This window comes from Camelus dromedarius, chromosome 27, assembly GCF_036321535.1.
Source record: "Camelus dromedarius isolate mCamDro1 chromosome 27, mCamDro1.pat, whole genome shotgun sequence".
In the NCBI taxonomy this organism is placed as follows: domain Eukaryota; kingdom Metazoa; phylum Chordata; class Mammalia; order Artiodactyla; family Camelidae; genus Camelus; species Camelus dromedarius.
The window spans coordinates 26,063,546-26,089,519 of NC_087462.1; the positions used below are offsets into that span (position 1 = coordinate 26,063,546).

Consider the following 25,974-nt stretch of genomic DNA (forward strand, 5'->3'; position numbering starts at 1 on the left):
AGGATGTCAGGTTAGCCACGCAGAGTGAGTAGAAGTTTGCCAGGGAAGGAGGCAGAAGGGCAGTGTTTGGTGGGTGGAACATCTTTGAAGATTACATTTGGCAGAGAGGACAGCGGTGCAAAGGCTAAGATGTGCCAGTGAACTTTGCAGGATCTATGAGTTTCATTTTGTTGGTGCAGGAAGGATGCTGTAGGAATGGTTGGGAACGAGGTGACTACCTAGCTCAGGCGCGCTTCTGAAAGCCTTTCTAGTACTATAGAAAGGAGTAGGTCTGCTGTAGACCTTGGGAAATCTGTCAGAATGCTTTTAACTGCAAATAATAATAGGAGACCTAAGTAACAGTGGCTACAGCAACAGGAGTCAGGATTGTTTAGAAGGTTCGGTGATGTCATCAGGATCCCAGATGATGTCCCTCTTTCAGCTGTGAGGCTGCCGGTGTTTGATGTCGCCTTTCCTGGTCTGCTGATTAGCAGCAGCTCCAAGCATCATAGTCTCACATGACCGTATCCGCAGGCGAGGAGGGCTGCTTCTCTGCATGTTTTCTGTTAACTAGTAAGAAAACAGAGAAGCTTCCAGTAGACTTCCCCTAGCATCTTATTGGCTGGGCTACATCGCATGCTCATTCCTAAAGCAGCCACTGGGAAAGGAAATGCAGTTACTGTGATGACTGTAGAATAATCATTTCTCTTTTTGCAGCTAAGGAGAGCTTACCTTCTTCGCATGCTGGGGCAGAAAATATCCAAGAAAAGTTGCAATTGTCCAGCAAGGACAACGAAGAAGAAACGGTTGTCAAGTTGGGAACCAGAAATGGCAGCTACATGGATTCACTGAAGAATGTTGAGCAGAAGAGTAAGATTTGATTTGAGTCTTAGGGTTTCCTGTTATGGCATAAAGCAGGGATGCACAAGCTTTTTCTACAAAGGGCCAGAGAGTCAGTATTTTAGGCCATGTGTCTGTCATGTCTACTCGTGTCTGCCATTGCAGTGTGAAAGCAGCCCTAGACCATATGTGAGCGAATAGGGATGACTGTGCTCAGATAACAGGAGGTTGACAAAGCCAAATGGCAGGGTGGGTTTGTCCAGTGGGTATCGTGCAGAAATACCATGCTGTGTGAGCTGGACGTTGTCAGTTTATGATACTGATTCTACTAACGATTATCATTCTTTTGTGAGTCTCATAAAGTTTGGTTGGGATTTTGGTCCTTGTAAACAGCAGTTCACTTGAAGATCTCAAATTTGGATAAACACCCTTTTTTTGATAAATATAAAGGAGGGGAAGTGGTTTTTATGCATTAATTACCTACCAGGAGTATACTCAGTATTCACTCAAGTGTGTAGTCTCCAGGTGTGGTCCCAAAGGAATGCTTTTTAACAGAACATTGGTCTTATGCTTTTAATATTCTGTATTTTCCTATTGCTGATATAAACTCTATTTTACTTTCTTCTTTAATAGAGATTTTAGTGACTAAGTTTGCACCGAGGTTTGAAGACATCTCTGTAAGCCGGTAGGATTTTATGGATTTTTAAAAATTACATGTTGACTAAGGGAACACAGAGAAAAGAAACAAGGCTTGTTGAGTGTCCTCCTTCTCTGGGTTAGACACCATATTATATACTTCACATTTGTTACCTCATACAGTCACCACAACAGCTTTGCAGAGTAGCTGTGCTGTTATAGCTTACTTCTACTTAATTAGGCAACTAGTTTAAGGAGGTTGACTAGTTGACCCATGATTCCATGGTTAACAAGTAGTTGATCTGTGACTTAACCATCAGGCAGCCTGGCTCCCAAATCTGCTTTCTCATCCCTCAGCATAGACTTGTGTGACTTGTTTGTTTAAAGAAATGAACTCACTCATTTTTGATGTGTATTTTTGCTCCAAAGTATTTCACCCAAACATGATGTTGATGATTCACGGCCTCCATCAGATGGTAACTTAGATCTTGCTCCCAAGGTAAAGTGTTTTCTTGTGAAATTAATTTTTCTGCTCTGAATTTAGTTTTGTGTAGTATTTACTCTTAAAATTTAGCAGTGTTCTGCCTATCATTGTTTTATGTTTGTATTAGAAAGTTGGTCAGAGTACTTACTGTGATCATCATGGACTCTTCCTGGGGCCTTTCAGTTACGAAACTACATAGCATGTATCTTTTTTTTTTCCCCTTGGACACTTTTTATTTTGGTATCAGAGAGTTGTGAGGAAAGAGGTGTTTTGTTTGTTTGTTTGTTTTTACTTTATTTCTATCTCTGGTTCTGCATTAAGACTAAAATAATAGTTGGAATTATAGAAGTTTAGAAATTAAAATTCTGTTCCTCAAAATCCATATTATAAAGAGATTCCTCTGTGTTTTCTAAACTATCCCATTACGAGTATATTCATAACTCTGCATCTAATTGAAGAATACATGTTTTCCCTAAAATAACAGCCAGCCAGCCAGCTCTAAAAGTAGACTCTTAATAACAACCATGTGGTGAAACCTACTTCAGAACTCTTTTGTATTATAGTTTTAAAAAGTATATCCAGTCCTCGTGTCCCATTCTAAAATTTCAAGTTTCAGACATTTTGTAGTATAGTTATTTACATATTCACTTTATAGCCCCTGCATCAGTATACACCGCTGGAGATTAGGGAACGTAATTGTGCATTTCCTGGAGCACCTAGAATAAGGTCTTAAATGTAAGAAGCATTTTAGTATTTTTTGAATGTGAATGCATGAAGAGACATGGAATTCTGCATCATGCTGCAGGTAATATAACATGCACACTCTATCATAATGAAATCTATTTGATGATACAGGTAATATAATATGCATACTATGTCATAGTGAAATCTATTTGAATTCTAAAAACATGACTTAAATTTCTATTCCCTTTGTTTAGGTTGTAAATTCAGTTGTTATGAGAGGAAATATGTCATAAATGCCGAGGAAATAGATAAGAAGTATATGATAAATAGGAAAAGGTTACAGTCTGTTTTTCAGTATCCACCAACTGTGAGCTTAGAATTTGAGATGAAAACTTTTTAACCTTCTTTTAGCCCCCTCTCATGTTCCATTAAATATATCTTTTCAAGCTATATATTATTCTTAGAATCCTGATTACCAGTTCTTTGTCTAGGTGGAAAGCTGATGTGTTAGGAACTTTCTAAAATCTATTTTTCTCTCTCTCTAGTAATAATTTGCAGCGTTCAGGTAGTGAGAGACGACCATGTTCAACTGAGTGGCTTAGAGTGACAAGATTTAACTCTTACTTATAGTGGTATTTACAAACAGTTGTAGAGTAATACAGGTCAGCGTTATTGGGGATACACTATGAACAAAGGCCTTTGTTTTATATATCATATATTTTGATATTTTTATAAAATTTGCTGAAGAATAATATATATATACTTGCATATATAACTTACATATTTTTATATGTATAATAAAAAGGTAAAACAGAGGCTTTCACTCATCGTATGTCCCTAACAATACTGATACATCACTGATCTATTATATATAAATGCTGAAATATATATATTTCTCCACATGCCTTGTTATACTTACATTTTGCTTTTTTTCTTGCCTTAAGTTTGTACTTGACTAGTCATGTCTCATTTTTTCTTTTCTTCCTCCTCCCCACTTTTTTTTTAATGGTTTGCCCCAAACCTAATATTTCTTTGCAGAAAACACTTCTTCAGTGTGTGTTCTTTCAGTCCATCTCACTCTGCCTCTGTGAACATATTTAGTGACAGCTTTCTGTTTACTATGTGTGTGGCTTTCACTCATGAGTCATTGCCCCTCATAATTACTTTTGTTCTTATTCCTCTTAGAAGTAGCTGAATTTGAACAATCATTTGTCTTTAGCTTTTTGGTGAATGGAATAGAAGTAGCTTATACTGTTTGCTGTTCTAACTCATCCAAATAAGATACTGCTAAAAAGTGAACTCTCATATTTCCCCCATGAGAGATCATTCACACATATATAAATCATGCAAGCACATTTCAAAATATAACAATTACTTTAAATTTCTTAATGTTAGTTTTTTCAATAGGAGTCTAAACTATCAGGCATAAGTTTTTGTTCTAGATCATTTTGGTCAAGAAAGTCATCTAATGGATACCATAGTGTTTGTATAATAATCAATGAGGGGTAAAGAAAGTAACATTTTGGGACCCCTGAGGTCATCTCTCATAATCCTCACCCCATGAGAAGATGTAGGTTGGTAAATGACAGACCCAGGACTTGAATCCATGTCTGAATGACTCCAAAGCCAGTGCTCTTTGTGTTAGATCATGTAGGAATGGGGAATGTTATAATTACTTTATTCAATTTCATATTTGTTGTTCTTAAAGCTGTTACTTTCTTCTCCAGAAAGTCCGGCATCCAAGATCCGCAAAGCCAATTCAGGCCTGGGGAGAACCCATGATAAACAGTAAGTTATTTGAAGACTGTCTTTCTGTGTTTTCACTGATTAGAAATTATAGATAATTTCATCTGCCATACCTTGTTTTCACTACAGCAGAGGCAAAAGATGGTGTTTTGAAACCAGGAACTGGCACCTTCTTTGAGGACGATAATTCTAATAGTGAAAATGAAGATGCGGTTAGAACTGTTTCTCAACCATCAACTGAAGTTTCAGGCTTTTCTCACCCTGCCTTCCCAGCACCGGAACCTCTCACGTCTTCAGCAGTCCTTGGTGTTACAGAGGTAAGTCGTTTTGTTTTTAACTTTTCCTTCCTGTGCTTTTTCACTTACCATCCCCCTGATTCTCATGGGGATGAAAAGGATCCTACACAGAAATGGAAGTCCTCAAGATCACAATAGAAATATCACAATATCACAGTGTGATAACAAGAGAGGTACACGTGCAGGACTGAGATTTGTAAAGGTTGGTGGCAATAAACAGTTCTCAAGTATGCCCTTAAGAAAAGAAATAAGAAAGCAACTGGAAAGAGCAGCTTGGATGAATATGAAGATGGGCAGGGGTACAAAGGGGAAGGATTCATCTAATAAGGACAAGATGAATATAAAGATAAGTGAGTGTCAAAATGAGAGAGATGATTATACAGACACAGCAGAAATAGTGGGGTTAAGTGAGAGCAGGAACTCCATAGTACAAATTATGAGAGAAATCATCTCAAATTCAAATTAAGAGAAGGAAAAGTCAGGTCATGGAAAAAAGTGCTCAGACTCTTCTGAAGGACATGTAGCTGATTTTATGAACAACAGAAAGAAAATTTGATCCTCACCTTTTGTCTTTTTGGTTATAGAAGTTTGTTTTTTAATTCAAATGTAGTTGATGTACAGTACTGTATGAGTTACAAGTGTGCAGTAAAGTGATTTGGTTATAAATATATGTATATATCTAATTCTTTTTCTTTCTTTTCCATTATAGTTTTTTGTGAGATATTGAATATAGTTCCCTAGGGAAGTTAGTTTTTTTTTTTTTTTAACATTTTTTATTGATTTATAATCATTTTACAATCTTGTGTCAAGTTCCAGTGTTCAGCACAATTTTTCAGTCATTCATGGACATATACACACTCATTGTTACATTTTTTTCTCTGTGAGTTATCATAACATTTTGTGTATATTTCCCTGTGCTATACAGTGTAATCTTGTTTATCTATTCTACAATTTTGAAATCCCAGGAAGTTAGTTTTAACTTCGTTATTTCTTTTTTTAGGTAGCCTCACATTTAAATTAATGAAGTGATGTCTTATATTTAATCCAGCAAATTTTGTCTCTCCATTCCGTCCCCAGTAACTGAGTTCTAGTTTTCCATGTGGCTTCTCATGCTGTTTCACACCTCGACCTTTGGCTCCGGCTGCCCTGTTTAGAATCCCCTTCGCATCTGCTCTTTGCACTGGGTCTGTCTTTTAAGACACAGTCTGGTCTTCCCAGCGTTCCCGGAGCTATTGACACGCAGCAAGTCTCTTCTCTCCTTTGTGCCCTTACTGTGTCTGTTCACTGCAGGTGTAGAGCTGTTGAATGATACTTGTCTGTGTTGATTCATTTTCATGTGTCTCTGCCTCCCCTAGAATATAAAGCAGAATCTCTTTTATGTATATTGCCAGCTTCTCCCAGGATAATGCCTATGATTTGATGGATACAGTAAATATATGTTGTCTTCCTGACTGATTGAATGACCAAGTGTAGGAATATGACGTTTTCTCAAGTTGGGTTTTTGTTACATTTTGTTTTGTTTTTATAGGAAGAGGCAACAAAGCCAAAAACTGGGGGAAAAGAGAACGGCACTCGGACTATTAACAGTGTTCTAAAGGAGCAAGCAGATCATAGCAAATTGATTTCTACTGATGGAGCACACAAAAGTGACAGAGGTGGGAAGTCAGTGAGCATCTATGGGGTTTCTTCTCTGCTTAAAAGCTAGTATGGTTGGAGGGGGGAGGGGATAGCTCAGTGGGAGAGCACACGTTTAGCATGCACGAGGTCCTGGGTTCAATTCCCGGTACCTCCATTAAAAAAAAAAAAAAAAAAAAAGTGTAAAAAATCTGAAGTGTGTAGATTCAAATCTGATATCCATTTCTTCTGAAGTGTTTTTCTTTTGCCATCTTCCTTCATAAATATCCCAACTATGACCAAGTTTTCTTCCAGAAAATGCTTCAACCCTCTGAAATTCTTTCCTGCCACTTTGATTTATTGACATATTCATGAATCAAGATAGACTTACATATATTTAAACGTCCCAGTGGTATGTGTTCTCATTAATGTATCTGTGACTGCATTTTGTAGATGCAACACCAGCATTAAGATTCAAAGAAAAGAAAGATGCAGAATCATCCTGGGTTTTTGAGGTACTGTCTTCTATTATTATTATTTTCAAATATAAGCATTGCGTGATGTTGAAACATAAATGGAGGGATGTTTTGACTTCACTTTCTCACTTTTACATTTGCCCAGCAAAATTTTTTCCTCATTTTAACCCACACTTAGTAAAGTCGTTGTGCTACATGTCATACCACTGCAGAGTGCGCTTCTGTTAATTTTCCAGACTCACCTAATGAAGCTGGTGTATGTAGTGCAAAAGCCAAGGCTTAGAAGTCATAGGGAATCGGTTTGGGTTCTGAAGTTACATTTTCTAAAAACTAAAGAAAATAATTCTTGGTCAGCCTGTGACCAGATGTTTGTTTCTTTGTTATAAATGAATGTGTATAACTCTTAGATTCAGAGAGAAACAGGTTGTACTAAAAAAAAAAAAAAACAAACCCACAAAAAAAACGGTGTTTTTGTTTGTTCGTTTGTTTAACCACTTTGGCCTTGAAAAGACAGTGCCTGCGGCTTGAAAGTATTATTATATTTGGATTGTCAAGTAGATCTGCAGTGAACGTTTCAGGAGAAGAAAAGCATGGGGAATAGTAATAAATATGTGGGGTTAAAATACCAGCAGTTTGGTTTCGTGATGTTTTACTGAGGACGGCCCATTTTGGGTAGGGAAAATAGCGTGCACTGAGTACCTTTATGGTGACCGAACTTGAAGGAAGCTAAGTACAGGGTAGTGATGACCTATTGCAAGGTGATAGCCGTGGAAAGAGGTCAGAAGAGCCTGAACTCTTGGATCTCGGCAGGTCCTGTACTTGAAGTCAGCAGACGTGGTAGCACCCTGGTTCGGACCCACTGTGGGATCTTGGAAACACTTGTCTGACTTGTTTGAATGTCAGTGAGCTCGTTCAAAATCATGGTACTGATGCCTACCTCTCAGGTTATGTGTCATGAACAAAAATGTGGTAACAAATGTGAAAACACATTGTCAACTGTAAAGGGTGCTATAGAAATGTAAGAATGATCACAGCGGCCACTAGTGACCTACTGAAATGTTGAGGACACCTTTTTAAAATCTGAAGGACAATAAAATGGGAAAGTTAGAGCAGGCACGGGGATTTCTCATTTGGCGTATGTTGAGTGTCGGTAGACTATTATCGGAGATCTCCGATAGGTATGTAGTGCTTTGGTACTTGACGCCTTCTGGGGATTTTAGATGTTTTGACCTTAAATAAATTCCTGTTCCTGAACACCAACTAGCACCAGGCAGTTAGACACTGAATGTAGCAGTTGAGGCTGTAGTGGCAGGAACAGAAGAACAACAGGAACCCTGTATCAGGGACAGTAAGTCCTTCACACAAGGAACGTGGAGAGCGTTAGGTTAGACAACAGTGGGGGAGTTTGTAGTTAGGACGGGGGTGGAGGAAGGGTGGAATTTAGGTAGTTAGAAAAGAGCTGAGTGTGACCAAAGCTGCCAGGTGACGGACAGGAAGGAGCCAGTCACACGAAGGTCCAGGGGAGGGATGTTCCAGACAGAGAGAACAGCGGGTCCCGTCTGCTCATCACTGTGCTCCAGCGTCTTGGAGTGGCCAGGAAGCAGCAAGTGGGTAACTGTCCTTAGAATCACTGTTGTTGTGTGTAGAGAAGAGAATGTGCATGATAAGGGCCTGGCACGTGCAGATGGTCACTAAACAGTGTTCTTATTCTTCGCTAAGTGAAGTAAAGCTTATGGTAGTTCTTTGAAGAGCTGCATAGCTACATTTAAAATTTTTCTGCTGTTAATTTAAACATAAATGTTTTTCTTTCTACTTTGGCACTTTATTCAAGTATTTTTCCTATCAAAAGTTTTATCAAATTAATAGATACTGCTAAGCCTTTGTTTACTGAAATGTAGCAGTTTGCACAGTGTTCTGTTAATACTCAGCATGACAGACTCCAAGGCTTCTTTTCATGCCAAGTATGTTATTTTAATGCTAAAAAGCATATCTGTCCTAAGAAACATTTTAAATTTATAGCACGTATACTTATTAAAGAATATATTTAAATATGTATATTTTTAATTTTACTTTTTATTGAAGTGTGGTCAGTTTGTACTGCAAAGCAATTCAGTTATACATATAAAAATATGTATTTTTTTCTAAATGTCCTCTTCATTTGTCAAGGAATGCAAAATGGAATTCGGTGTTTTGAAGTTAATTCTTTGTTGAAATCTGCATGTAAGTCAGTATTTTGTCTGTGAAAATATTTGCTCTGGCTTTCCATGCTCAGTTTACAGAGTCAAAAGCCAACTGAAGATAAAAGATAGACTTGACCTAGAGTGTATATGAAATTTTCTATTTAAATGTTTGGGTTTCCAGGATATGCTTATTTTATTTTTAAGTCTAGTTGCTTTTAAAGTAGGAAATTAAAATAATAATAATAAGGAAACACAGGTATTTTCTTAGAAAGGGATCAGGAAATCTTTATGCAACTCATTATTAATATTAATTTTAACAGAGTATCTCCGAGATTCAACTACCGAACTATGTTGAACATTTATCTGGAACTGCAGGTCTAGGAGAAAAAAATACATTAAATGGACAAGTAGAAAGTAAGCACTGTATTTTATAAAAAAGTCATTTCACAGAATGTTGATTTAAGACATGGATTTGGATCTATTCTCTCAGCCAAAGAAAATCACCTGCTGAACATATAGTGAGTAAAAGAGGAGAAAAGGAAGTGAATTGTATATCTTATCAGGTGTCAGCAACAGATTAAACTAGAATGCTGTTTAAGGAGCTCAGTTGTTAAGCTTGCTTTCAAGATGCTCTGTGACCTGAGGAGAGACAGGAAATCAGGAGGAGGGAAGGGGAGGGAGCAAAGAATGAGAGAGGTAGAGAGGAGGGGAGTAAATGAAGGAAAAGGAGGGCGGTTCCCTGGCAGGAGGTGGTAATGTACAATAGTTCTTTGGAAGAAGAAAGAGAAGAGTGTTTGAAATGAGATGGGTATGAAGTGAGCTTAGCTTCTTCCAGCACCAAAGCTTGTCCAGGAAGCACAGCAGAATGTTCCAGTCCCCCATCCCCCTGACCGTTAGAAAGGCAGTGAGGACTGCGTTACCTGATCACACAGAACTGGGTGTGCCTGCCGTGGGTGAGCACAGGCGTGTGTGGTCAGCTGTCAGTGTCTGGACTTTCGTGTCATGCAGCGTGTTGCTGCCTTATAGGATGGTGTCTCGTAGGCCAACAGAAGAGAGTGGGAAAGAGGAAGAGAGCAGGGTGCGTTCCGGAGAGGTCAGGGGAGCTGGAGCCTGGTAAAGAGTCCACTGGAAAGTCTGCAAGTCCTGTTGCAGCTTTTGGGGAAGTGTTACAGTGAGACACGTGAGGCTGGATTTCAGAAGGATCAGTTAAGTTCCAGTGCTGCAGAAGCAGACTCGGTATAGACCGGAGTTGCTCACATTTTAATCAGTCACCTGGGGACCCAGTGAAAAGTGCACATTCTGAGCAGTGGGTCTGCGTTTCTAACAAGCTCTCAGGTGATGCCCTTGTTGCTGGTCTTCAGCTCACGCTCAGAGGGTAGACTTGTGTTCAGGGGAATCTGGAAGAAGAGCCACTGGGGAGTTAAAGACATAACAGCATCAAGGAAAAGCACGATTTTGTTTTTCTTTCTGAGCACGTTCATAGCCAGAGGGAGGCAAAGAGTTGAAGTAGAAATTAGAGGTGTAAGCTACTGCTGCTAAGCAGAGAGGGAAAAGAAGTGGTGGGGATCGTCCATCAAAAGAATAGAAAAGGGGAAGAATTAAGACCACAGATCTAGAGGTACCTTTGAAGAGGAAAGTGAAAGGAAGGAAGAATAAAAGGCCGCAGGTAGGTGATTTTGGAATTGAGGAGGAAACTTGAGAGAACTCCTTTTCGATGGCATCAGTATATTTTGCTTCAGTGCAAGGTTAGATCATTGCCACTCCAGAGAATACTGGAATCAGGAGGGGGCCTAGAATTGGGGTAAACCACAGCCACTCCTCCTATCAGGCTTCAAAGATACATGTTGTATTGGTATTTGTTATTCAAGTGAGATTAATTTGAATATGAAGCATTGGCTGTGTGTGTGTGTTTTTTTTTTAATGATACCTAATTTTTTGATAAGATAGCTGTTTCACAAAAATCCTTGTAAGCATTAGCCTGACTTACCAAACCAAACTAATTTTGGAAACAAAGAAATTAATAGGGTTCATTCCATAAATGCTAAAGTTGTTATTTTCAGTAAATACTACACAGGTTTTGAAATATAAAAGACTTTTAATGTCTAATAGTTCTGTGGCAGTTAAATTTTTTTTTTTTTGATCACCAGATTTCAATATTGAAAACTCAGTATACACTCTTTCTTGCATGAGTGGATCAAGAAACTTTAATGGCTAGAGGATCCAAGAAATGTACGCAGACCAGTAGCCCATGTGGGTATGGGACAAAATGAATATTTTTATGAACCATTATTCTACAAGTGTGTATCCAAGCTGATCAATTCATATCACTTTCTCTGATGAGAAGTGAATTGCACATTCAAATGAACTGCCATCACAACTGTGGACTTCCTAAATCGCAGGACAGATTGAAGAGCGTGATAAGTACTTGTAGACTAATGGTGTCAGTCGCATGAAAGTCGTGCTGCTGCATTTTACCGTCAGCTTTCACATTTGTCTTCTTGGAGCCGTGACTTCTTCCTCTGCTTAAAGATCAGTTTTCTCCTCCTCAGGCAGCGTGTTCACATTTGTACATGTGCATGCTTCTATTTTATAGTCATTTGAAACATAATCGTACTTTTGAGATCTTAACTGCATGTTTTGTTAAACATTTGTTAAAATTCCTGCTCTTTATTCAGTATCTATAATGGATTCATATTTCTGTCTTGTTGCTGTCCTAACTGCCCCTGAAAAACAAAACACTGAAACCTAACGTGTCCATTTCCAAAGCAAGCATGAGGATTGCGCTCAGTACTAACTCTGTGTGAATGGATAGTTGGTTTTCATATTTACATATAATTGATTATGTGTCCCTTTTGGCTTTTAGATTCTACTGAAAAATATCCTCACTTGAAGGTAAAAACTTTTATACTTTTATCTTGAATTTTTTTTTTTTTAATGAGGGTACTTGGAATTTAGCCTAGGACCTCATGCACTGCTAAGCAGGCACTCTGCCACTGAGCTAGACCCTCCCCCCTTGAATTATTACTACAGATTGTATCAAATGTACATTATTAATCAGTTTGTTTCAAAAACCATTCAGCCTGCAGTTGGAGTGAAAGATTCTGTTCCTAATAAAACAAGAGAAATGAAGAATTTACAAACATTCAAATCAGGTAAATTTTGCAATACAAATTTAACTCTGAAATGAAGTACAGTCTTCTTATTCCTAATTCCTTTTACTTTTTCAAATTTAATTGAAAGATGACATATGTAAGGCAGATGTTATTATCAGTATCCATGTTTGAAAAATATATATAAGCATAAGAAATAGATTTTTAAAATGTCAGCTTTGACTCGGATGTTTCTGTTGATGTTGGGAGACACTGAAGTGCTCAGCTTGGAGTCCCTATACTTCTCAGCGATTCTGAGAGATTATTAGGTTCTAAGATTTTTCCAGAGTTTTAAAATGCTTAATTGAATTCTGACCTTTACGCAGGGTAAAGCTTCACTTGCTAACATGTCAGTCGTATTTCACTTTAATTATTTCATCTAGTGCTATCACATTGACGATATTTATTGATTTCTGTATTTATTTATTAATGGAGGTCCTAGGGATTGAACCCAGAACCTTGTGCATGCTAAGCATGTGCTCTACCACTGATCTATTTCCCTAGCCCAAAGATCTTAAGCCAACTGGATGTTTTGATTAGCAGAGTGTGTGTGTGTGTGTGTGTGTGTGTGTGTGTGTGTGTGTGTGGTGTCTTTATTAAAACTGATGGAAGTAATTAGTTGTACCTTAATATTGGGTAGACACGATCTTTTAAAACAATAATCCTAAAAGTTTTGGGGTTTAGGATATTTTTTATAGTATTGAAAATTACTGTGAATTCTGAAGAACTTTTAAGTGGGTTGTATCTATTGATGTTTATTTACTATATTAGAAAATGAAACTGAAAGATTGAAAAAACAAGCACACACAAACATTCCATTAGCCATTAGAGCTATGATGTTATCACATGTCATGTATCTGGAAACCTCCACTGCTCACTTAACGGAGAATGAGAATGAAAATAGCATTCAGTATTATTGTGAAATTAGTTTTGACCTCCTGGACTCCCTAGATGGAGGGAACTTGGGGCTTCAGGGCTTCTCAGATGACACTTGAGAACTGCTGTTTTAAACAGGGTTCATGGATGTGAAATGATAAAGGGGCCCTTGTGATGAAGTGGGCTTTAAAGTTCACTTCTACATTTCTTGCCTTTTTTTCCTTAACTTGTCTTAAAAAGTTTAAATCTGACAACTTAATTCCCTAAAAAAAGGGAAACATTTGTCTCATGGCACTCTGTACTCTTTGGATCTAGTTTGTACCTAGACTTACTCTATTTTTATATGGAAAAAATTAGTCACTCAAGGCTATCCTTAAATTTATGATGTTTATCCAAGGCTTAAGGTAAGAATTCTGAAGATATTGGTACATTGAGGAAAGACTGTCTCATTGTAATTTAAGTAGTACCATTCAGTAAAAGTTTTCTTAAAGCCCACATCTCTAGGGCACAGTAGTGTCATGCATATTTAAATATCCAGTAAATGGCTGGTTAGACATACATTTTGTTAATGAAAAAATTCATATGTTGAAGAATCATAATTATTTATAAAGCTCTTACGGAATATAGACTGTTTTATAGAGAGTGATGAGTGAATCCAAATAAGTAATACTAGAAAATTAAAAGTAGAAAAAAGACAGTGGTTCCCTATATGAACAGCAGTGACATGTAAAGTGCAACCAGCTGGGAAGGAGCAGTGTGTTTGGGGGAGAGGAGGGCGTGGGGCTGCGGGCGGACGTGGGGCTGCTGCTCTGGAAAAAGAATTCATACAAGTTAGTCAAGTTTGTATTGTTATTCACATTCCAATAAGTGGAAACTTTGCTTTCATATTCTTCAGACTGGGATTTTACTAGTTTGAGCCTCAATAATGAGGCTGGTCAAAGAGCCAAGCATTTGAAAGTTGATAAATGTCCTCTGGTATCACAATCAGTGGGCACAAACCAGTCAGCACCCACAGAACTGAGGCAGACGGCCCTAGTAGATAAAGGCCGGATGAATATTGGAGCCGTGTCTCTGTCGGGGAATGCAGCGCTCCGTGGCCTGTGTGAATCACAGCTGCCAGAGAACAGAAGCAGCAAAGAAGGAATAAAACAGCGTAGGGAACTAGCCATAGTCTACCTGTGCGTGGCTTTACCATACTCTGACTTTGCAGAAATCACTTTGTGGCATGATCTCCTTTGTGTTTACTCCTTTTGTGCAACCTACAACCAGACAGTATCTTTTGGCATGACATTTACATTCATTCTCTGACCAAAGCAACATATTAAACAGCAAAGAGAATTAGGTGAAAGTAAGTTGGTTCAGACTAGTATTTAGCACACTCCTGAGAGTGGGTAGGAGAGTGATGTCTAGAGCTTTGTGACTAGTTGGGAAACCTAGGTGGACATCCAAAGATTCCCTTCTGAAAATACGGTTTCTTAGCTTTATTTTTATCTAGCTCTGAATTTATAAATATTTGTTACAGCTATATTCCGTGTAACTGAAAAAACACCTCTGCAACTAAATATCGAAATATTTCTAGTATATTCTCTGACTTTCTGTATTTTAGAACTGCCTGTCCCAGCGGTAGCAGCAGACATTGGGAGTTTGCTACACAGGACGTCGTTCTTAACCGTGTCCACATAGTATATCAGCTTGTTTTTTTTATTTCTAATGGATTGATAGGTCGAAAAGGATATTGGTTTTTAAGGAGTGCTTTATCACTTAAAAATATTATATGGAATACCAATTCTAATTTTTCTAGGATACCCAGTCTGTTGATTAACTACATCTAACATGTGTTCTACTTTATATACCAATTAATTTAGTGCCTTAATCAGTGATACAATCAGAGCTGTAGTAGTAAGTCATACAATAGTTTCTCTGCTCCTGTTGTTTTATCTTTTCTTTCCTCACCTGTAGAATTAATGTCGTATTTACAAAAGATTCTCAGTTATCTCCTGTAGTAGTGACTGCAAGCTATAAATCTAAGTTTTTCTAATAAATACTGTTTATACAAAGATACTTTTAAGAGTTTGTCCTCTACAGCATAGGAGCAAAGAGGACAGACATGTAAAGAAATAGCTTACAGTTCAGCTGGTGAAGATACACTAGAAAAATCTGTGAAGTACCAACGTAGCTCCGAGGTAGGAGATCCCTGTGTCTCCATGGAAAGACAGCTGCAATCAAGGAGGACTTCACAGAGCAGGCTGAGTCTTCAAAGAGGAAAAGGAATTTGTCAGAACAATAGAGGGAAACATTTCAGATTAAGGAAAGATAAAAGCATAAAAAGTAACACTAATTTTGGAAGCCATGAATAACATTGCTCTTGAAGCTTGGTATGTTGTTAAAAAGTACTGTTAGGAGAGTAGAGTCTATTGTGCCTTTGTATATTTCTACTGTATTTTTAAATTTTGTTTTATTTCTCTTTGTTTTGTTCATGTCTGGTGAATCAACTTGTGAGTGAAACTTTGAGATGTTTTTATGCCTTTAATCTGGTAACATCTAGTATTTCCCAAAGAGTTTGTTGAAGTTTTAGATAATTAGAAGTATTTCTTAAAGAAGTAAATATCCAGCTAAAGATTAAGCTTAATTTAAACTGTCAATTGATGAAATGTTTTTTATGTTTTTATAAAGATGATGTGTTTTATTTAGCTGTTCTAAGTAGTGAATTTTAACTAAGCATATTCGTTTTTCAGCAGGCCTAGACTTCCAAAGGGCATCTGAGGAAGAGCAAGAAAGACTTGATGGGAGTGAAAATAGCCACTCACAGGTAAGTAAAAATATAAATTTAAATTTGTTTAATACTGTTTTCTGTGCTTCAGTAACACAGTTCAAAAGAAATTGCCTTTCAAACTAGACTTTTAGAGTCAATAAGTAATTACTTAGAATGCTATTAAAAACGTAATATTATCTAATTATTGTTAGGATCTATAATAATTTATAGTTAAACTTTATTGGAATTGAGGCAAAAAACCTTCCTGAATATTGTTTACTTCTTCCTTTTTTATAGCTTCCTCACATGATAAAGAAGGTGATATCAAATATTAAATCATGTGATTAAGCAGTTGAAATTGTAAATATAGCAGTGATGGCCACTGAGTTAGTTTCACGTAAGGAACAGTCATTCCCAGTGGTCCAAAATTAGCAGTTTCAAATTGCAAGTCATTAATGCCAAGATGAAAGATTTCTTCTGTCTTGTGATCTCTATGTAATCGATTTCAGAATCCACAATCAGGGAGAGAATAGGGGTCATAGAGTCAACCCAACTGCCTAGTAAGAGAATCAAACCTTCCAGGACTGGACCTTTGCTGTTAGGGAACAAACAAAACCTTTCTAATTTATTTCATTTCAGGGTAGGAAATCAGTAAATATTATTAAAAATTCTTTTATTCACTCTTCACTAGTGAATGTTAGAGTGTAATATAACTCGGTGGATGCGGAGAATACATATTGAGATAGATCACTATCATAGTATATCGTTTGCATTAAAATTCAGGAATTTGTTCCTCTTTCTGATTGATGTTAGTTGGTTTTGGCACCTAATAACGTACAGTTTGCTTATTCTCCAGTTATTAGTCCATTAAAAAAAATCTTTACATGCACTGGAGGGGCTCACTATTTAAGGTATGAGAGGTGAAGTATTTTTTAGTGAGGAGATCTTTGTAATGTTAAAAATTAATCTCCTCTAATTCTTGGTAGATTTACCATGTGTGAATTGTTTAGTTCAAACAGACAGTGACAAAGTTAGGTTTCTGAGTTCCTGTTTTTCTGTTTCAAGGCTAAGGCAAGTTCTGTTTCACTTCTTAGTTTGTGAGTAGCCAAACATGGATTAAGAAGTTTGTTAAATTTTAAGTATTTTCTAGTTTTTCTTTATCCATACTTGACTACTTAAGGATAAATGTGTTTTACAAGCATGTACTGTGAAATAAAAGAAATCTGAAGATGAAATCAAGGAGATTAATCTTTCACTTGTGCATCTGCAAAAAATGCCTAGAGAACCAGAAATGAATAAGGAACATGACAGAAAGGACGTACCTGTATCTTCAAAACATTCTTGTGTAGAGAAGCATGAGGACATGTGGGTCAAACAAGGCAAATTCGACTGGAAAAGTAATTCAGAATTTATCAGAAAGAAGTCAAATCAGAAAATCAGTAAAATCCATGAAAAAGGCAAAATTACTTTTCATCGTAAGGTAGAGTCACTACATGACAACTCTGAACTACATGGTGACTTAAAGGAACTACCTTCCAGTGTGACAGATAATATATTTGATCATGAGGAAAAGGATGCACCTGGAGCCTCTGTCTCTGTAGGAGTCCAGGCAGTCTCTGAACACAAAGAGCCCAGTCTTGAAGATGTTTTTCCATCTTATTCCAAGTCTGAGTCAACAGAGTATGGTTGCCAGTCATTTTCAAAACTTTATTTCAATGAAAATAAGTTAGATGAAAATGATAAGCCAGACACAGAACATGTTTTTCACAAAAATGAGGAGAATTTTTATAATGACAGAGAAAATGAAGTAAGGAACCGAGTTCCATACCAAGAATTTGATCCAAAAAGAATACAAAAAAGGCACCAAAATACTCACTGGAAATCAGACATTGGACATGCACCTCAGGTAAATGATCCAAAAAGCCTTTTTGGTTTGTGGCTTGCCCGCTCGGTGAGATGAAACACATGATTCAAGTAAAAAGTCACGATATGTCTGCTGTTTCAAATACTTACAAGATAAACCAAACCAGCTCCAGAAGCCACTGCTTGCAGATAACTGTGGTGCTAATAACTCTAAAATCATGGACCCTGAATTAGGAAATGTGAGTTCTTCTCCATCAAATGGTAACAGAACACCCAAAGTATATCTAAAAGTTACACTAAGATATGCAAAGGTTTAAGAATGAGGTAGGCATGTTACAAGTAGAATTCCTGGCTTTGGAAAAAGAAAATTCAGCTTCAGAAAGAGGTGGAAGTTCCTTTGCTGCTACTCTGTTTTTTCTCTTTATCAATAATCTCTTCCATTCTGATCCATATTTGATCTGATTTTCCGCTTATGAAAATAGCCTATGTATAAAACGGGGTCATCTAGATATGTAATCGTGTAGAAACAGACCGTTTCTGCCATCTAAATAACAGGAACTCAGGGAAGTATTTTCCTGGGTTTTGTTCCTTAATCACCCTAAGTGTCTGTACCAGTCTTTCATATGAAGTGGGAAAGTAATTCAGCTGTGTGCCACGTGACCTTCTGAGCTGGAATAAACGCGAGTGAAATGGCTTAGGAAATATAATAAGCTCAGGGGTTTTGTGAGTTTTTTTGTTTTGTTTTGTTTTAATCTATTGGCTTAAATGTGAGTTGCGCTTCCATAGAATGGGGAGGAAGCAGTGACTGAGAGAAAGGATATAAGCACAAGCTCACTAAACTGAGCTGTTTATTGTGCGTTAGTGAGTGCGGGCTTATCTGTCTTACTGATCACTGAACACTTAGAATTCCATCATGGCCACTTTGAGATATTCTTAAGAATACATGTGCTCCCACATATTCTTGAATCACCACTTTCGGGTGTTTCTGTTGAGTCAGACACTTACATTATATTATTTAATAAAATGTAGTAAGTTTTGACATGTATGATTGTATGATCTAGGTAGTATGAACTCTCAGCAAAAGAAATTCAGTACTTATCTCCAAAGGGGAAAACTTGAGTTTTGAGATGCACTGAATGATTTTTTTTACTTGTAGTAATAGACTTTTAAAATGTGTGTGTTTGTTCTTTTGTGTGAGGTCAAAGAGTGTTAAAGATAGAAATCTGAAGGTGTTCTCCTTTAATAGAAAAAGGAGATGAGCCCTGCCCCCAACTTTGCCAAAGACACACTTTTAACTTATCTGATCAATTTGATGAATTTACTTGGTAGCTCATTAGATTCAGTGTTACAGAATTGTATCATCTCTTTTGACACTGTAAAATGCTGGGGAATACTGCTTTAGGGAATTTGGACAAATCACTTAACCTTTCTTGGTTGTGTTCCCATTATCAGTAAACACTGGGGCTAAAGTAGATCATTCATTACTCCTATGCCATCTAGCTATAAAATGGTCATGGTTATTGAATGTGAAATTGGGAAGCATTATTCCTTTTGCAGAATTCCACACTTACTGGCAATTCATCAGTTTCACTCTGCTCCTTTCGGTAAACGTGGGTTTGGTAAACTTGGGTTTATGTATTTTATTAAACACCACTTTTTTGATACCCCAGGATCCAAATGAAACAAGAATTATAAAAAGTAGTGGGGAAAGGGTAGCTTTAGCACAGAAAGAAGAATGTTTCCTTTCTGTTACTGAAGCACCAAGGTGTGAAATCTCCTAAATCTGGCTGTTTAATGCAAAATCTAGGTGGTAAAGACAGAAGAGGACAAATTTCATGCCTCTGTCTTTTTATTTCTTTGTCTCTGCCAGTCACATGGGGAGGAGTGGATGTAAGAGCACAACACTCAGAAAGTCCTTTTTGAAATTTTGGAAATTGTTTGTTTTCCTCAAAGAGAAAGAAGCAGAATTTACAAACATTTCAATGACTTGAAATGATAAAATTAAAATAAGCACAAAAATATTTTAATCATTGAAACCAGGGCAAACTCTGAGTCAAATGATAAAATGAGTGAAAAAAAGTCTTTATAATGAATGAAGTAGTAACTACCCTTTGTATCAAACTTTCACTAAAGGTTGAAGTAGAAGAGAGCGGGAACAAAAGTAGTGAACTGAAAGGATCAGAAACCATGTGTGATGGCAGTTATTACAAAGGATTCACTCGGCAGAGGAAGAGGGGAAAAACTGATGATCAGCAGTTTCCTGCTCTGCACAAAGGAAATTCTGATAGGTAAGCCTAGATCAGTATTCAACAGTAGGTAAGTATTATTTCCCTAGATATTGTTCAGAATTTCTTCCCAGACTCATCTCTCTACTTGCTTCCATGTATTTTGTACTCTTCCTTCCAGGTTCCCAGGACACACCTAAATGCCATGTGCCTAATCTTTGTGCTCACATTCTAATCTCTTAAGTAGAATAATTTCCTCCTGTCTCTTTTGCTCATGACCTCCTGTTTATTTCCCCTCTTCTGTAAAGCCTTCCTTATGCTCACTTTACTTTCCGCATGTCAGCTCTTGCGTATCACATTGTATCATAATTGTGTATCTGTCTTTGAAGGAAGAATTTGTGTTTCCTTGCCTATGGTTGGCACTTGATAACCATTTTGTGAACTAATAAATGATTGAAGATGGGTAAGAGTTGGAATTTTACAAAAATTGTTGTTTCTTAATTTATCAGTAGAATTAGTTTTTAAAAATTGGCTTTTTTATGGATTGTTTTGCAGTAGCTGTCCTGGCTCGTATATGACAGAAGTAAAGAAGAATGAAAGTGAAAAACGGACATTAAAAGCACCTGTGACTTCACGTGTATTTGCGAAGACTGCCTCGCTGGCTGGTGGTCTCCTACACGTGAATGACAACAGCAATTTAAGTGAAAGAGATCAAGGTTGTGGCAGGTAAAATCTACAAATTCTTTATTTCTAGGTGAAGACGTATTAGCAGTGGTTACCTTCTCTGGAAATAGAACAGCAGCATATGGTGCAAAGGCCAAGGCAAGAGAATTCTCAACTGTGTCGGAGGAACTCTGCCGAAAGGCTAAGATGAGGACAAGTGCCTTTGACCGGAAGTAGTTTCAATAATACGTCCCCATGGAAGCCGGGCTGCAGTGAGTCAGTGTGAACAGCCCCTCAGAGAACATTCACTGGGAAGGCAGGAGAGGACTGGGTGATAACTGAAGGGGAACGTGGGGCTCGTGGGAGTTCCCTTTCTTTTTTTAATGAGATGGTAGTCTGTAGAGCATGTCTGTGTGCTGTTGGATATGATTCCATAGAAGACGTGCTTTTCAATTTAACTTTGTTTGCGTTTCTGATATTAGAAAGTGTATTGATTGTACTATGTTATCTTTAAGATATTGTAGTAAACTTCTAGTCATGTATAGTTTTGTTGTAAGGGCTTATTCATTAGTTCTGAAGTGTAATATTCTTACCCAATTGAATATGCAGATAATGACTTTAAAGTTACACCATCGTCCATAAATTTTTAAAAATTGTATACTCATAATAACTATACAAACACTTAGGCCATACTGAATAGGGTTTAATCATTCCTTGATGATTCTAAATTTTATAGTGTCCTTGACAGTATCATCATGAGTGGCTATGGCTTTGTGTGCTATTGTAAAATACCAGATTATACTAACTTAATATTTGTTTAGATTCTAGGAAGAAGGGGAAGATTTTGTTTATATACAATAGAGTAATAAACTATTAACTATCACAGATGATTACTTTTGGATCACTAAGTTCTAAATTAAAAAAGCTATCATGCTCCATAAGGACATCTCAAATGCATGAACAAACAGCTGAATGGATAATGAATGCCTGCTGATTAATTTCTTCAGCAAAAGCAAATCTTTATTAAAAGTAGATTTCCAGTATTGCCTAGGTCTAAAGTCTTTTTATTTTTAAAAAATAGGTGTTAAGATTCAGAAATTATTATTGTTATTATTTTAACATTTTTTTGAGTCATAGTCGTTTTGCAGTGTTGTGTCAAATTCCAGTGTAGAGCACAATTTTTCAGTTACACGTGAACATACATATATTCATTGTCACAGTTTTTTTGCTGTGAGCTACCATAAGATCTTATATATCTTTCCCTGTGCTATACAGTATAATCTTGTTTATCTATTCTACATTTTGAAATCCCAGTCTGTCCCTTCCCACCCTCTGCCCCCTTGGCAACCACAAGTTTGTATTCTATGTCTATAAGTCTGTTTCTGTTTTATATTTATGTTTTGTTTTGTTTTTGTTTTTAGATTCCACATATGAGTGATCTCATGTTTTTTTTTTTTCTTTCTCTTTCTGGCTTTCTTCACTTAGAATGACATTCTCCAGGAGCATGCATGTTGCTGCAAATGGCGTTAGGTTGTCGGTTTTTATGGCTGAATAGTATTCCATTGCATAAATATACCGCATCTTCTTTATCCAGTCCTCTGTTGATGGACATTTAGGCTATTTCCATGTCTTGGCTATTGTATATAGTGCTGCTATGAACATTGGGGTGCAGGTGTCATTTTGAAGTAGGGTTCCTTCTGGACATACGCCCCAGAGATTATTTATAATTATACCTAGACATAGAATAATAATAGAGATTCATTTACTACATTAGTTAAAAATACTTAAAAATAAATATTACTTTCTTAGCATATTGTGAAATGCAAGTATTGAAGTCAGATTGCCTGGGTTGGAATTCTGGGAAGACATAGGGGCTTCGACAAGTGACTTAGCCTTTCTGTGCCTCATTTTCTTCCTGGGTAAAGTACCTAATGTATTACCTACCTCCCAGGATTGTTGTGAGGATTAAAATGTTTTTAAGACATGTAAAATGCTGATAATAATGCATAGCGGTTGCATACTATGTCCTCAAAAAAGCTGTTATGGTTATTGGAAAAGGGTTTCCTTCATATAAGGACTTAAGTAATACTTTCCAAATAGGTTTTATTGCCATAAAAGCCAGTTTTTATTGAAAAAGACAACAACAAGAAAATCCTGGTATATTTTTTCCTGTCAAATAATACAAGTAATGTTATGTTCTTCCTTTTCCTTTGCTTGTCCGCTTGATCTAAATTTAATACTTTGTTCATAATATAATTGATGTACTTTCTTTGTCCTTTAATGTTACTGTTTCATTTAATCCCTTGTATTGAAAACTATCAGTGCAAAGATTTTATATAAAAAATAATAGATGTACATATTTCTTGTACTTTCAATATTTAGTATTTGGCTTAAATGAATTGCTTTTTTCTTTTTTCAGATCTTCAAAGAAAACGTCTACTAAAATGCACAAGGTATAGTAAAATATTAATTATAAAAATATTTTCCTGTGGTAAAAAAAAAACTTATAAAAGAAAGAGTGGGAAAACAAAATCTTCCTTTGTTGTAGAGACATTTACTTAAAAATAATTTAGAAACACTATAGATTAAGTTAGCCTTTTGACAAAAATCAGTTCTTTCGAGAAGTGTCTGTGTTTTTGCTCTCATAAAAAGATGGATATTTATCACCTCTGTACACTGAGCATATTTTATAACTATGTTGGAGACACTGTGAAATAGCATTATTTATTTGTAGGTCAAAGAGCAGATGAATTCTGTGGATGACCTCGATGACTTAACTCTGTCACCGGAAACAGCTTCCGAGGACTGCGAGTCGCTTTTCCCTAATTATAAGAATACCCTGAAGCTACTCGAACAACTTGGCCCGGAGAGTAAAGGTAGGACCCCCGTGTGACTACAAAGCCTTTTTAAGTGTCTCGCAGTAACGTGTGCACACCCAGTACTGCCCAGGGAGCACGGATACGTTACAGTCCGCTGCGTCTCAGAAACCTGCCTTGTGTTAAGCAGAATCAGACGTGTTGTGGGCTGCCAGCCAGGGGCTGTGACCGTTTCCACTCACTGTACTTTCTGTTGGCTCTGCTGCTCCTACGCCTTCACCCAAGGTCAGGTTATCACTGCTTCCCTCCTAGAACACTGAAATCACCTCAGGACTTTCTTCTATGCTGTCCGCCTCCTGGGACCTTGGTCTACACCGCAACCATGATTACTAGATAGTTTTTAAAATTCAGATCTTTGTTACCCCCTTGCTTAAAATACAGCTCCTGCTTCTCACAGCTCCATGGTTAAAGGCCAGGGTCCTCTGGCTTCATTTTGTTTCATTTTATTACCCTTTTTTCCACATGAATTTTAGAATCAGCTTGTCAATGTAGGAAAAAAGAAAAAAATGTCTGCTAGTGTCCTGGAGATTAGATGTAGATTATGTTGAATCTCTAGATTAATTTGGGGAGAATTGACTTCTTAACAATACGGAATTTTTAACCCCGAACAAAGTTTATTTCTCCGTTTATATTGGTCTTCCTTGATTTTCTCAGTAATAGTTTAGAATTTTTAGTGTCTGGGTCTTTCGGTCCTTTATGAGTTTACCTGTATTTCTTATTTTTCAGTGTGGTTATAAGTAGTATATCTTTATTTATTTGTTTTAAAATAATATATCTTAGATTTTAGTTTCTGATGATAGAAATACAGCTGATTTCTGTATGCTGACTCTGTGCCCTCCAACCTGGCTGAACCCATTGATTAGTTCTAGTAGCCTTTTTATGGATTCTCTCAGATTTTCTACGTAACCAAAGGTGGTCAAGCTCTTTCTTCTTTAAACTACTGTCTTATTAAAGATAGTTCACGTTTAAGACTTGCAGCCAATAACTACATTCTCTGTCACAGCTAATCATCTCTGTCACTGTTGCAACAAGAGTAGCCATAGACAATACACAAGTTAATGGACGTGGCTGTATTTCAGTAAAACTTTATTTACCAAAGCAAGCAACCCGGCCCACAGGTTGGAGTCAGCTGACTCGCACCATGTAATCACATTCCCCGCTGATTAGCAGACAGTTTTACCTCTTCATTTCCCATCCAGATGTCTTTTGGTTCTTCATTTTGCCTGATTGCACTGGCTCCAGTACAGTGCTGAATAGGAGTAAGAGAAGCCATTCCTGTCCGGTTCCTCACCTTCTGGGAAGAGCATTCCGTTTCTCACCATTGCGTATGGTGTCAGCTGTAGGCTTAGCACGGATCTTTGTCATAGTGAAGACGTTCCCTTGGTTCCTAGTTTGCTGGAAGTTTTTATCAGGAATAGACATTGAGGTTTGGCAAGTGCCTTTTTTTATCCACTGACATGATCATATGGTTTCTTTTTTAGTTTGTTAACATGATGAATAACATTGATTTTTACGTGTTAAAACAGCCCTGCATTCTTGGGATACACCCCACTTGGTCACGACGAATTTTCCTGTATTGTTGGATTTAATTCGCTAATGTTTTGTTTAGAATTTTTACTTCCATTTTCATGACATTAGTTTTCTTTCTTGTAATATCTTTGTCTGGTTTTGGATTCAGGGTAATGTTAGTTTTATAGAATGAGGACATAATTCTTCCTCTTCGTTTTTTGAGGAGAATTTGTGTAGAATTGGTATGAAATTTTCCTAAAATATTTGGTAGAATTCACCAGTGTTACCATTGGGACTGGAATTTTCTTTGTAGTAAGGTCTTTAAATAGGACTTTTGGTTTTTAAGATACAGGACTTTTTAGCTTATTTGTTCTTTCTTAATTGAGCTTTTGTAATTTCTCTCTTTCAAGGAATTTTACCCACTTCATCTGAATTGTCAAATTTATTTGCATAATGTTCATAATATTACTTTGTCATTCTTTTAATATCTGCAGAGCTTAGAAGAATGTCCTCCACGTTATAGATGCTCAATATCCATTTGTTCAATGTATGGATGAATGAATGTGAAAATGCAGTTCTTTATACACAAAAATTATTTATATATTTTGTTTCTATGTTTTCTTCCTAATGCAGATTCTGATAGGTTATTGAAAATTCAGGATCCAGTTCATTCATTCAGATCAACAGAACTGAAAGAATCTGACTGTGCACTACTTAGAGGAAAAATTAAAGAAATGGAAAATAAGGTGAACTGGCTACAAACAGAGCTGCTGAAAACAAGAGAAGCAAAATCACAGTTAAAACTTCAAAATGTGGAGTGGGAACGAGAGCTCTGCAGCATGAGGTAGTGAATTTCTTGTTTTTAAAGAAATATTTGAACTCTTTATATTTACTTTAGTACTGTAGGTATGTAGGAGAAGTCTTAAAATTGCTAACTTAACCTTTTGGGGTTTTACAGGGGAGAAAATTTCATTAACATTGTGGAATATGAGACTCTTGGAAATAACAGCTATATATGTGTATATATATATGTATATATATTATATATATTATATATTTCCTCATTCTATATTTCTTTAAAAAAAGATCTTTGATCTTTATCTCTAAATTGTCTTCCAGAAAGTTC

The 25,974-nt window shown here is 36.8% G+C and overlaps 1 protein-coding gene across 9 annotated transcripts in view; it reads left to right on the forward strand.

Annotated features, from left to right (window-relative positions):
• The window catches only part of LOC116150816 (ankyrin repeat domain-containing protein 26), an 88,511-nt gene that overhangs the window by 41,403 nt on the left and 21,134 nt on the right, over positions 1-25,974 (forward strand). For 8 of the 9 annotated variants that reach the window (XR_010378138.1, XM_064480193.1, XM_064480188.1 and 5 more), the window contains 16 exons: positions 697-849; positions 1,453-1,504; positions 1,885-1,954; positions 4,351-4,411; positions 4,499-4,686; positions 6,194-6,320; positions 6,733-6,794; positions 9,256-9,349; positions 11,799-11,827; positions 12,015-12,087; positions 15,696-15,769; positions 19,709-19,863; positions 20,356-20,526; positions 22,883-22,916; positions 23,198-23,339; positions 25,482-25,692. Coding sequence is in view for 8 of the 9 variants with exons in the window: in XM_064480193.1 (XP_064336263.1) it covers positions 697-849; positions 1,453-1,504; positions 1,885-1,954; positions 4,351-4,411; positions 4,499-4,686; positions 6,194-6,320; positions 6,733-6,794; positions 9,256-9,349; positions 11,799-11,827; positions 12,015-12,087; positions 15,696-15,769; positions 19,709-19,863; positions 20,356-20,526; positions 22,883-22,916; positions 23,198-23,339; positions 25,482-25,692 (1,696 nt within the window). In the remaining variant the exon portion in view is untranslated. The remainder of the gene's footprint in view (positions 1-696; positions 850-1,452; positions 1,505-1,884; positions 1,955-4,350; positions 4,412-4,498; positions 4,687-6,193; positions 6,321-6,732; positions 6,795-9,255; positions 9,350-11,798; positions 11,828-12,014; positions 12,088-15,695; positions 15,770-19,708; positions 19,864-20,355; positions 20,527-22,882; positions 22,917-23,197; positions 23,340-25,481; positions 25,693-25,974) is intronic. The other variant, XM_064480187.1, reaches the window with a different exon arrangement.